At 52.8% G+C, this 13,303-nt stretch overlaps 1 protein-coding gene across 1 annotated transcript in view; it reads right to left on the minus strand.

Annotated features, from left to right (window-relative positions):
• Nucleotides 1-2,010: 2,010 nt before the first annotated feature.
• The window catches only part of PROP1 (PROP paired-like homeobox 1), an 89,883-nt gene continuing 78,590 nt past the window's right edge, over nucleotides 2,011-13,303 (minus strand). The window contains exons 2-4 of the mRNA XM_004598108.2: nucleotides 4,769-4,994; nucleotides 3,734-3,963; nucleotides 2,011-2,444 (exon numbers count right to left, since the gene is read on the minus strand). Of these exons, the coding sequence (XP_004598165.2) occupies nucleotides 2,106-2,444; nucleotides 3,734-3,963; nucleotides 4,769-4,883 (684 nt within the window). The 5' untranslated portion in view covers nucleotides 4,884-4,994 and the 3' untranslated portion in view covers nucleotides 2,011-2,105. The remainder of the gene's footprint in view (nucleotides 2,445-3,733; nucleotides 3,964-4,768; nucleotides 4,995-13,303) is intronic.

Raw genomic sequence — 13,303 nt, forward strand, 5'->3', positions numbered from 1 at the left:
GAGTTTTAGGGAGGGAAGGAGAGACACAGAGAGATATTTTCTGTCTGCTGGTTCATTCTCCAATACAAAGCCAAAAGCTTCTTCTGCATCTATAGCGTGGGTACCAGGGCCCAAGGGCTTGGGTTATCTCTCTGCTGCTTTCTCAGGCACGTTAGCAAAGGGCTGGATCAAAAGTGAAGCAGCGGAGACTCGAGCCATTGCCCATATGAGATGTCAACATTGCTGGTAGTATTTTAAATTGCAATGCCACAGCCCCAGCCTCCATGTAAGATTTTTGGAAGGCCATCCGGCTTAAGGAGATAGACCATGGATCAAATGTGTTACAGCCATTTTGCCTCTAGTGTTTTTTACAATTCATGTTAAAAGCTCAAATAACATGAGTATCCATCTCAAGAGGCCTGTTTACTTAGAATTCTCCTGTGGATCTATCAGTAAGGATAATTGGCCCACCTATAAACAAGTGAATTATGTTAAGTGAGTGCATTATAAGTAATATGTTATAAAATGGTAGTACCAACTGGGCTGTGCCATATTTCTTTGGGGAGAACTCAAACGAACACAGTTCTTGGTAGGTCCTTTCCTGGCAATGACTTTGTGTGAATCTCAGAGTTTCCTCCTGCGAACCTTTGTCTTAATTAATTGGTTTCTTCTTCATCAGAAATCATATATGTTTAAAAAAGGCAGCATGGGATCAGTGTGGTGGCTCATGAGACTATAGCACCAGCATCCCCTATCATTGCCAGTTCATGTTCTGCCTGCTCCATTTCCCATTCAGCTCCCTGTTTATGGACCAGAAAAGCAGTGGAGAATGGCCCAATGACTTGTGCCTCTGCACCCACATGGGAGACCTGGAAGAAGAACCTGCATCCTATATTTGGCCTGGCCCAGCCCCAGTCACTGGGGCCATCTGTGGAGTGAACCAGCAGATAAAAGATCTCTCTCACTCTGTCTCTTCCTCTCTTTGTAACTCTGCCTTTCAAATAAAGAAAATAATAAATCTGTTTTTTAAGGACAGCATGTTTAAAAATCAAATTGAAAGCAGATATTAATGTTTCCCACAGGCCAAGTTGATCAAATATTTTTTAGGAAGTTTTAAAAAGTTTTTACTTATTTAACGTTCATTTCATTAGTTCAATTTGAAATGCAGAGAGACAGGGGCAGACAGTGAGATACAGTGGAATCTCCCACCCACTGGTTTACTCCCTCAAATGCCCACAGCAGCTGGTGTTTGGCCAGTGGCCCAGAACTCAGCCTGGCTCTCCCACGTGTGTGGCAAGGACTCAACTGTTTGAACCATTACTGGGTGCCTTCCAGGATAGATATTAGCAGGAAGCCAGAATCAGGAGCCAATATGGGACTTGAACTAAGGCACTTTGATATGGAGTACAGTCATACTGCTATGCTCAATGGCCACCCAATGCTGGTTTTTTTTTTGTTTGTTTGTTTTGTTTTTTTAACAAATGGCTGACAAGCTATCCCTTGATGATCAGATTGGCAAAGGCCTGATGGAAGTGAGAAAGCCATGAGGCCATGCAAAGCAAAGTGTCTGCAGAACAGGAAAGGAGAGGAGCAGACTTAAGAGATTTCTAGGACCAAAGGAATCCAAGTTAATGACTGATGTTGCAGTGACATATGGGACTGCGAAGGGATTTTAGAGATAATTCAAAACATTCTTGGAAAGTGGGATTCAAAGATAAGTTTGTTTTAGTGCAAACCACCTCCTTAAAATCTGTACATAGTTTTTGCATAATACACATTTTTCATAACCTCATACATATATGGCATCGAAAAATTTTGCACCCAAACTTATCTTTTAGTTCTGTGTTCTATGAACTTTTTCAACTGCCCTCACGTGGGTTTCAAAAGCCTTGTTGAAACCTGCCAGCCCTGGCTGGAATGGAGTTCTTCAAACCACATCTCAATGAAGGCAGTGACTGGTTTCCAACTCCTTCAGTCAGCTCTTACCAGTGGCAGCCAGTGTCTCCACAACGCCACCCTCCCATGGCTCACCTCCTAGTAGCCCCGCCAAGCTTCCCCCTTCCCCATCCCAGAAGGAAAAGAGAACGCCCACTGTTCTCAGATTTTCTCAGGGTCCTGGGTAGAGCTTAGTTCCACGACTTGGGTGGGTCAAGGCTTAGAGGCAGCATGGGTGGAGGTGGGGGACAGGGCAGATGAGCTGTAGGTGCAGGGTGCAAGGTGGGATACCAATCATCAGGCTGGTGCGGCAGAGCCAAGGAGCCCCCTGCAGAGGGCTGGGAGGATAGGGCGTGGCTGTAAGGGTGAGGACAGCAGGCCACAGGTGGAGGCGGCACTGGGTAGGAAGGGGGATACACAGAGGCCTCCGGCAGGAAGCCTGAAAAAGTGGCAGGAGACAGGTGGGCCAGTGGCTGGAGCAGTGCACGCTCTTGCTTGCGCTGTTTAGCTCTGCGGTTCTGGAACCAGACCTGAGGAGAGGGGAAAATGACCTTATCAGAGTCTCAGGTAAATACGTCACATGTGAGCCCTTCCCCTAGGACAGATGCCAGGATAGGGAGCCAGCACCTGTAAGAAGAAACAGAGGGCTTGGCCAAGCCGGGTCTCCTGGCAAACACAGACTCTGTGCTTACTTCGTCTCTGAATTTACCTGGTTTCCACAACTTAGGGTGAGGAAGGCATGTGAACTTCCAACAAGAAAGGGCTAACAAATGTGGCCATATTGAGTTTCTTTCCTCCAGAAGGTAGGACATCTCTCCAAGGGTTAGGTTAGATTTAGGGTGGGGTTTTTCAGGGTGGTGAACTAACTTTAGTTAAGACTTGGGCATCGGCCTGGTGGAGTGGCAAAGTGTCTGATAGGAAAGTGGCAGGATTATTTTTTCTATATTAATTCCCAATCCTGCTAAAGTGTGGTGGCCAGTGCTGAAATTCAAGTTGAGTTCAGTTGGGCAAGGCTTCAAATTAGTGAGGTTCACAATGCAGACCTGTTGACTTTGGGGTGAGGCCTCTCTGATCAGGTGCTGTTAGAGTGTTGGTATAATGTTAGTATGTTAGAATGTTAGAATATTAGCGTTAGGCGATATTAGGTCCTTTGTGGCAAGGAGCCGCTACTTCGCTAGGTCAGGAGGCACCTGAACTGTGAGAAAACTCCACTTTAGCAATAAATCTGTCCTTTGGTCCTCTGTAACCTTATCTATCAACTAACCTGGGTGCAGGAAGGCAGGGATGCAGCTCCCCGGTCCCAGGGACTGGAAGAGCCATAAAGATAAGGGTGCCAGGATGGGATGAGCCATAAATAATAAGTGTGGGAGCGTAAACAGTAAGTGTAGGAATGTAAATAATGAGTGTGAGAACGGAATACACTGCTTGCACCCGGGAGCCACATAAGTCTAAATTTGTTAATTTTGAGTTGACTTTGATATATGTTACAGCCAAAACGGGGTATATAATCTCCAGCCTTATGTTAAGTGGGGTCCGATCCGCTTGGCTGGCCTGTGTGCCCCAAGTACGATCTGACCCCAGCATGCTGGCACAATAAACTCTTTGCATTTTGCATTACCAGCGAGGCTCTTTGTCGTTTTCTGGGGATTAACTAGCTCGCACCCTAACCTCGGGGGGGCGGGGGGGGGCGGGGGGGAGCTCTGGCCCGGACTCTAACAGTGCATACTGGAGTCAGGGACATGATGCCCTGGGGGACAGTCCCTCAGGCAGCCCCCAGCTCCAGAGAATCCACACTTCTTCTCCCAAGGAGGAAGCTCACCTGGATTCTGGCCTCACTGAGGCCCGTGTCCTGAGCAAGACTCTCTCGGGCCCAGATGTCAGGGTACTGGTTCCTTCCGAAGGCTGACTCCAGCTGTCCCAGCTGGGCTGGGCTGAAGGTAGTGCGGTGGCGGCGCCGGGAATGTTGGCGACCCCTCTGTCCCTGCGGGGAGAGCCTGGGCCTCCCAAGTCCTATTCCAGATAGCCTCCTGCAGGGCTGTAGGCTCAGGTCTGAAAGAGCAGGGCAAGGGACAGTCGTTTCCATGGGGGCGGGGGCTGCACACTTCCCACAGGCTGCTCTGCTTGGATGCTCCTGGTCTTGTACTTCATGCCCTCAGCTCAGCCGCTGTCCCTGACTCCTCTCTGGTCCAAGAGAAGCTGGCCGTGTCCTGCATGTTCTCCGACCCCACAAGGTACACCCTAAAGTATTCCTCTCTGCTCACCTTAAGGAAACTGCAGCTCCATGCTGCCCTGTTGGTTCCCTGTTCCGCAGCCCAGCTGCACTCATACCTTCCGCGCACGTGATGTGACGTGATGTTCTCACCTGGAAAACTGGGGCATCCCCTTCTTCCCCTCACACACCCTCCCCTGCCCCTGCCCTGGCTGGCCACCACCAACCTGCAGGAACCTGAGCTCGTGGGAAAGTCTTGTTGCTGTTCCCCACAGGCTCACTAAGCCCCACACTAATTAGTCTGAGAGCAGCTGAGGAAGGGCACTGGGGGCTGCGGGGAGTTGGGGGGAGGGAGCATATTTGGAAGGGGCGCTCAAAGCTGAGGAGAGAGTCTAGGTCAGAGGTACCCATGGCCATGTGGAGCCCAAGTGAGACCCCTGGGACAAACAAGCTCTGCTTCAGTATTTGACCACAGCCTCCCATCCCCACTCCCCCAACGCAGGCTCTGCCAAATCCAGACAGATGCAAGACTCCCCAGTGTTCTCACAAGTCATCTCCCCTCAACCTCCTGCCCCATAGGAGTCTCAGCATTCAGCCTCAACCATCACCTTCTCAGGCACCCAGGTCACCCTGAGGTCCACTTACCTGCTGGCACTGTGCAAGTTAGAGGCGCAGCAACTGGACTGCTATCCTGCACCAGGCCACTGCTGGGCTGCCCCTTCTTGTGCTTGATCTGCTGGCTCCTGCCTGGGGCTTCCATGCCAGCCACAGAGACCAGAGCTGGCTCAGCCCCTACACCCGCGTGCTTGGCTCTTTAGGCTTCTCTGTTAGCCTTATTCTCAGCCTGGGCTTTCGCCGCAGTTCTCTGTCTCTCTCTCTGTAGGTGTAGGTGGGTATCTGTCTCCACCACAGCCTTTCCTTTAGTCCAACTTTTTCCTCCCTCCCCACACCTTCCCTGGAGGCTCTTCTCTTTCTCTGCTCTGACCTCACCTATTTTTTTCTTCCTGTTCTACTCTGTTCTCCCTGTCCCCTCTCTCCACCAGGACACAGTTCCCCCTATGCCACCAGCTGCCTACCTGCCCACACCTGCTCCTTCTCCCCAGAGCCTTGCAGAATGACCCCCCTCCTCACCCCTGAACTCATCCAATCACTGCCTGGTCTCTGGGGCCCCTTGCTCAGAGGGAGTGGTGGGGGGAGCCTCAAGCCGGATGAAGGTGTTCTGTCGAGGGTCCAGGGATGGGGGCCAAGAGCTCCTGTTCCCAGGGGACCAGTCTCTTTTGTCCTGTTAAATCCTCTCCTGGGAGCAGGCAGGGCAAGGAGAGGAAAGCACATTCCTCCCCTAGAGCCCTGCTCAGAATCCGCAGTGTGGGGAGGGCAGGTCAGGGGGAGCCAGCTGGGAGCCTGACTGGGCATCTCAGCAGGTACTTGATACCCAGGGAACTGTTTCTAGGAAATTAAAACATGAAAAGTCACCAGTTCACGCTGGCCCCTCTCAGTTACCCTGAGATGGCGGAGTTCACCATCCGTCCCCCTCAGGATGACTTGAGCCAACCGGCAAGCAGGAGGAAGCCCCAAGCATCCTTCCGGCATTGACTCTTGGACCCAGTTCCCCACAACACTGTTACTCTCAAGGACCCCAGCCCCACAGAAGAACTTGCCTCCCACCCGCTCTGACGTAGAGTCCCTGAGCAGTCAGGGCAACGTGGCCACTACAGCGCTCTTTCTCAGGTGTCTCAGACCTGGGACAAACCTGGGACAAACATTCTGGTATCTCCAGGGCACCCTGGCTCTTGAGGACTGCTTGACATCCTAGGACCACTGACATGTAAGGACATTCTGATGCCTGAAACATTCTTCCAACCCCCAGCTTCTGTAAAGGTCAGATCTCTCAAGACACAGTAGCTCAGCGAGGATACACAGGCATCCCCATCCCCTGCCAAAGTCATGCTCATGCTGCAGGCACATCCTGTAGGAACACCTGGCAGTTCCAGACTTGATTCTTTCAATAAGGGTCTTAGAGCAGCAGCAGTCTCACGTGGGAGCTCCTTTGAAATGTAGACTCAGGTCCCAGCTGAACCAGTGCGATGACAAGATCCCCAGTAGAATGCCCAGAACCTGTCTGCATTGAGAATGCCATGACCCAACACTGCAGACAGGGATGCTCACACAGCTGAGTTCTGTTCTTGCACCTCTGTAGGCTGGGGAGCGCAGGACCCAGGGCTGGCCAGTTCCTTTCCTGGTGATGATTCTCTTCCTGGCTTATAGTCATGTGCTCCCTGTATCTCCATGGGGTGAAGAGAGAACCAGCTCAGGCCATGTCTCCTTTTCTTCCAAGGATCTTAACCTCACCACATTGGAGTACCTAAGTTCAAGTCTAGCCTCTTGCTAATGCTGGCCTAGGAGGTGGTGGTGGTGGTCGCTCCAGTCTTTGGTTCCTGCCACTCACCTGGGAGACCTGGACTGTGATTTTGGTTCCTGGCTTCAGACCAGCCCAGTCCTGGCCATTGCAGGCATCTAGGTTGTAGTCACAGGTAAGAACTCTAGCTCTCGTGCTGTGTTTCACAAATAAATAGTTGACATTTTAAAAAATGCAGATAACTCTGTTTATTTAAAGTCATTCTGTTTTATACAACCAACACAAAGACTGTACAAGTGAGTACTGAAGCCTCACTCCAAAGGGAAACAGCATCTAATCACCCCATTAACACATAGCCTTATATTGAGGATGTTTCTGTATATACTTGACTGTGAATCAGCACTATGTTACATACACAATGCTGATATATTAAGCTTGAATTTAGAATTTACTTGCAACTCATGTCTACTCAAAGCTGATAGAATGTACACCCTTTCTCCATAATGCATGGTCCAGCCATTTCTAAAGCAGCCTAGAGATGACTGTACTTTGGCATTATATTTGGGGGTGAAATACCAACTGGAAGCATAAACATGTGGGAAGTGTGGCATTAAACAAGCTGCAAAAGACTCATGGGGTAGGCCTGAATATGGTGCCCAAGTGCCCACAGAAGTGTCAAACAGTATTGGAAACAGAATACTTGGGGATTACAAAAACATTTCAGCGAGCAGAATGTGCAGCTGCAAACTTGTGAATGAGGACTGGCTGACCCCATCTCAAGAAGTCAGAATGATTAAGAGTTGATACAAGGGCCTTGTTGTGGCACAGCCGGTTTTCTGTCTATAATGCCAGAATATCATATTGTAATGCTAATTCACGTCCTGATCCAGTTCCCCCATAGTGCTCCTGGGGAAACAGCAGACGATGGCCCAAGTGCTTGGACCTCTGTCACTTTCATGAGATGGAATTCCTGGCTCCTGGCCAAACTCCAACCACTGGGCCATTCGGGGAGCGAAGCAATGGATGGAAGATCAGTTTCTGCCACTTTGCTTTTCAAACACATGAACTAAATTTTTTTAAAGATTTACTTTATTTTCCTTTAAAGAATTATATATTATATAATATGTTATATATATTATATATATCTCTCTCGCTCCGACCTCTGAGAGAGAGAGAGAGAGAGAGAGAGAGAGAGAGAGAGAGAGAGAGAGAGAGAAGAGAATGAGAGAGATCTTTCATCCACTGGTTCACTCCCCAAATGGCTGCAACAGCCAGAGTTGGGCTGATCTGACACCAGAAGCCAGAAAATTCCTCCAGGTCTCTCATCTGGATGCAGGGTCCAACGCCTTGAGCCATTCTCTGCTGCTTTCCCATATCATTAGCAGGGAGCTGGATCAGAAATGGAACAGCCACGACTCAAATCAGTACCTCTATGGAATGCTGGCCCTGCAGCAGAGGATTAACCTGTTATACCACCGTGCCAGCCCCAATATACTAAATATTAAAAAAAATTAATAGAAGAGAGAAGAGAAACCCTGCAGATGGTGGCTTAGACACAGCAAGCAATTAGGGATGGGCTTTGTCGGGATCCAGTATTCTTACTCTGGTTCCCAGGGAACCTGAACACAGGCATGTTAGCCCCATCACATCCTGGAGTCCCTGAGGCCATCTGGACAACCGTCCCTCCCAGAAGCTCTGACCTCAGTCCCTCAGGGGGAGTCAGCATGGTGGCTTGAGCTCAGGGCCCTCCAAGATGCGCAGATCCTGTGGTCACAGTCCGAGTTTAGAACCTGAGCCCTCAGAGCTGGCTGGCCTGCTGGGCCACACGTTCTGCTTCCTGCTCATTCACAATATCCAGCTGCTCTCATCCTGGCATTGGTAACCGCTCACTGCCTTCACCCAGAGGCACCCTCACCATGCAGGCCGGACCTATATGATATTTTGATCACAGAAAGACTATCATAGGGGCAAGCCCCAGCTCCTGCTCAGGTGAAATCCCTGGAGTACCCTCAACCTGTTTCCCCACCTCATCCTTGTGGGTCCCCAAGAACCCCTGCTGACCCCTCACAAGGCCCTTTCGCTTCAGGGCCAGTCTAGCACCAGCTACCTCCTGCTCAGCAGGCATGACCCTACCAGCCCCAGAACTGGTACCCCCTAGAAGCTACTCCACCTTCCTCACCCTTGGCACCCCATGACCACATCCACTAAGGTGTGGAAGACGGGAGGGTTCAAGCTCAAGGATTCCTTGGACTCACCCTGTCTTCTCTGATGAGGGTCCTGGGGCCTGGAGACCTCTGTTCCCGGCCAGCTCCATCCATTCAGGTCTAGTTCAATGAAATTCCCTGCTCGGGACGGGGTGGGGATCTGCAAGCACTGGCAAGGAGGCAGCTTTCCCAGGCCTTCCTCACACACACTATGGGCCACATGCTTCTTGGTGGTTGGTTGCCAGACACCTCCAGATGCAGGCAGATTACCAAGTCCACCACCAGGCCTGGATCCTAGTTTCAGGGAGGGGGCCCTTCTGAGCCCAAGGCTCGGGGCTGCCTCTGGCCTCTGCTCCCCTGGGTTCTTCCAGGCCTCTTGACTTCCCACCTGCCCAGTGTCCCTCCTCCAGCCCTGCTGGCCTGCCCCAGGTGGGAAGCTGCTGCCCCATCCCTCCAACCCACCTCCTTCTTAGTATTCTGCTGCCCCAGGCCCGGTTGCAGTGTTGCTGTGTGACTTACGGCAGGGCTGCTCCCTGGAGCCCTGTGGCTGCAGCAGCATGGCAGGCTTGCATGGGAAGAGGATGTGAACTCTGGGAGGTGTGTGCTCTCCTGCTCTGCTGGGCACACTCTACCCTGACACACAACCTGTGTCCGCCCAGTGAGATAAACTTCCCTGCCTCTGTGCCCTCTCCCCTCTTTCCATTTGCCCCCTGTGTTTGCTCAGGGAGCAGGAGGGATGTGGGGAGAACCTGCTGCCAGGCCTGGAGTCCTGTTTTGGGTGGCACCCTTAAAGCTCAGCAGCCCCTGGAGCCCTTGTTCCTGGGTGTGATTCTGCCCCACTTGTACTGGCTACATCACCATTCTTAGTCTATGAGGTACTGTCACCTAAGACAGTGTGGTCATTGGTCCCCTGCCCCTGGAGTGCCTCCAGGATAAGGGTCCCTGCTCGTCCAACAGACAGGCTCTGCATTGTCACTTTGCTGTCCCAGCCACAACCCTCCCCAGCAACCCAGAGGATCAGCTGGTACCCAACTCCAGCAGCACCAGGGAGGAGGCAGGGCGGGTTGGGACAACCCTGGGTGAAGTCTGAGGTGAAGCGACTGGCTAAATCTGTGCAAGTCCCAGGTGCTAGTCATTGCATGCTAGGCACAGAGTAGGCAACCTCAGGAAGCTGAGGAGACATGTGGGGGTCTCACTGTCTCATTTAGCAACCCAGGCTTAGAAGCTGTCACAAAACACAACTGTAGGGGAGCAGAAGAGGAAGGGCAGGAGGCAGTGGGTGCCAGGGACATGACAGATGGCACTGGGCCCATGGCACACCTGCTCTCCTCATGTGGACCCTGGAGAGGCTATGGGAGTCAGGCCTGGGGGGTTTACTAGAACCCAGACTCTAGTTTCTGCTGATAGAGGATTATGCCATTGTCATGCTGTGGTAGAATCCCATGGCACATTGTGCCAGGTACACACTTCAAGTTCTGGAGCAGGTAGGGGCCCCTAGAATTCCCAGAGACTGGCTGATGAGAATTGGTTCGTAAGGAGAAAGGTGTATTCAGAAGGGGAGGATGGATTTGGGGCAGAGGTAAGGGGGTGCTGCTATCCTCCTGGCCACCTCTCATCGCAACCATCACTTGTAGGATGGTGGCTGATGATGTCACTGCCAACTGAACCCTAAGAGGTGCCTGCTGTGCACTGGCCCTATAGTCAGTCATCTCTTTCTCCCATGGGAGCTATAGTGTGGAGTGTACCTACCCTCGGTGGGAGCCTGTCTGGGAGATGAGGCCCTTGGTCTAAGCTCTGCTGGGCACTGCCTGAGGTTGAGAACCAGGCCAGCTGTGGAACGTAGGAACCTGTGCTGGAGAGGGGTGTGGAGCCCTGACTCAGGGCAATCAGGGGCTCTAGGACAGCCCCATGTCACTCCTTCCTTTGGGCCAAGGATGAGGCAAGAGCTGCCCCGCATAGCCTGGCTCTGTCCCTGTGCTCCGGCTGAGTCACCCTCCTGGGAGCCTGGCAGAGGTCTGCCCACCAGACTGATGTCTGCCCTCTCTGACCAGGTGGACAGAGGCTCTGAGTGTTCACCAGTGGGGCCATGTGTGAAAGGTTCCCAAAAGAGGAATCCCAGTGCCAGCATGGTGGGCTAGTAGATGAAGCCACATATGACACCAGCATCCCACACAGGGGCCTGTTCATGTCCCAGCTGCTCTACTTCCCATCCAGCTCCCTGATAACATGGCCTGGGAAAATAGCAGAGGATGGCCCACGTCCTTGGGTCCCTGCACCCACGTGGGAGACCCGGAAGAAACTTCTAGCTCCCAGCTCCAGACTGGCCCAGCTCCAGTCTGCGGCCAATTGGGGGAGTGACCAGCAGATGGAAGACCTCTCTCTTTCTGCCTTTCAAACAAAATAAATAAAGCCTTAAAAAATAATTGAGTTGGGCCCGGCGGCGTGGCCTAGCAGCTTAAGTCCTCGCCTTGAAAGCCCCGGGATCCCATATGGGTGCCGGTTCTAATCCCGGCAGCTCCACTTCCCATCCAGCTCCCTGCTTGTGGCCTGGGAAAGCAGTGGAGGACGGCCCAAAGCTTTGGGACCCTGCACCCGCGTGGGAGACCCGGAAGAGGTTCCTGGTTCCCGGCATCGGATTGGCGCGCACCGGCCCGTTGCGGCTCACTTGGGGAGTGAAACATCAGATGGAAGATCTTCCTCTCTGTCTCTCCTCCTCTCTGTATATCCGGCTTTCCAATAATAATAAAATCTTTAAAAAAAAATTGAGTTGTAGTGTTGAAAAGGAAGGAGGAGATAGGCAGCTCCTTGGAACAGCACAGCTTCTGTGGGCCCCTCTGCTGCAGATCCCAGCCCTGGGCAGTGGCTGCAGGCAGGACTGACAGGACTTTACTGTGCTCTTAACTGTCCTGGGCAAGCTGGGCTGGACTTGCCTCATAGCATCCTTCCCCACTCTCCACCAGCAGCCCCTAGGCCTGGTCATGGCTCTCCTGCTCAGAGAGATACCCCAGGGCATGCAGACATCTGGTTACAGAGAGGCCCAGGGAGACTGACTGTGCATCCTTGAGAAATGGTATCGTTGGGGTTTGCTGTCACCCAGGGAGCCTGGCATCGGGGGGAAGGGGCACTGAGGCCTGGTAAGCAGGAAGCAGACCTTGGATCTGCCCCATAGTCATCCCAAGATAAGGTAGGGGACTGCACAAGCCAGTGCAGATGACCGATTGGTCAGACTGGGGACATTCTGGCTTGGGAAAAACCAGCCACACAGCTTGTAGCTGGAGCCAATCAGGGGTTGGGTCATGCCACTCCAGAATCCAAGAGTGACAGGCTGTCAGTGGCTGAAGACATGGACAGGGGAGAGATGGTACTGGGGTGGGGTGGTCCGTGGCTGGGCAACAGGGGTGTTCTGCCCAGGGTGGACACTCTGAGGGCTGTGGGCACCAAGGGCTGGAAGCATAATCTCCTCCTCTCAGTCCTGGCAGGACGCAGGCCAAGCCCTGACTCAGGTTGGGGCCCCGCTGTCATCTCTCCCTGCTGAGGTGCCCTTCCTGCCCAATCTGACAACCCCTCCACCTGCTCCACCCTGGGAATGACCATTCTCAGCACCTGCAGTCCCCTGCCCATGACGGGCTGCTCCATGGACCCTCTAGAGCTCCTGCCAGGCAGATCTGCCCTGATTCCAGGAGGAAAAACTTACCTTCCTTTGCTGAGTTCTGGGTTCAGTCTTGGCATTGACTGGGCTGACTTAGCCCTTTCCCTGCCCCACTCAGAATGTGGGCGGTGCTGACCCATTCAGTTGCTCCCACTCTGCTGCCTTTGCCTTTCAGAGACAAGATGCTACCCAGGACAGAGATCCATAGGCTGAAGTGAGAGCTGTCCTCCCTGGCAGATGGTGGGGGAGACAGATCTGTGTACCTGTGGGCTCAGGCAGTGGTCCGTGTACCTGCAAGGCCACCCTATTGCTGGGGGACCTGAGGGGTTGTTTTACCAAAGCCACTAAGTCCAAATCAGAGCTATAGCTCAAAGGTCCAGGCTCCCAGGCCCCCGGGATATCCCTGTGACTGAGGCCGCTGATGTTCACCTGTCACTCACCCCAGGGCTCAGGATGTGTCCATGCCCACCCCCAAACCACCAGAAGGCAGGCACTAGGCTCACAGCTCCCTCTCTGATTTTCCAGCACAGATGTCAGGAAGTCTCCTGCGTGAAGATGTGGCTGAACACGATGAAGCCATGGACACATATCATCCTTCTGGATGTGGACAAAGTAAAGGTGGAGAATCTTGGCAAATACCAGGGACCACTTGTCTGCTCTCAGTCAGGGTTGCTGTCACAGGCCAGAATTTGTCATGGGCCCCAGGCTCTGAGAGTGCCAGGGCCACCCTCTGGGTGCTCAGGGACTCCTGGCCCATCTGCCTTCCCTTCTCTGGACCCTCCCTTGGCGCTTCCCCAGCATCTTCCAGACACCAGCACCCCTGCCAGGCTGGTATGCACAACTTGGCTGGTGACAGCCATCACAGATGCTGGGTCCCGGGGGGACAGAGACCTCATACATCCTGTAATGGCTCCTGAAGGAGACACCTCCCCCCAGCTGCCCTCACCTGGCTGCTCTTATCCCACTCTGCT

The sequence above is a fragment of the Ochotona princeps genome, chromosome 9, assembly GCF_030435755.1.
Source record: "Ochotona princeps isolate mOchPri1 chromosome 9, mOchPri1.hap1, whole genome shotgun sequence".
NCBI lineage: Eukaryota > Metazoa > Chordata > Mammalia > Lagomorpha > Ochotonidae > Ochotona > Ochotona princeps.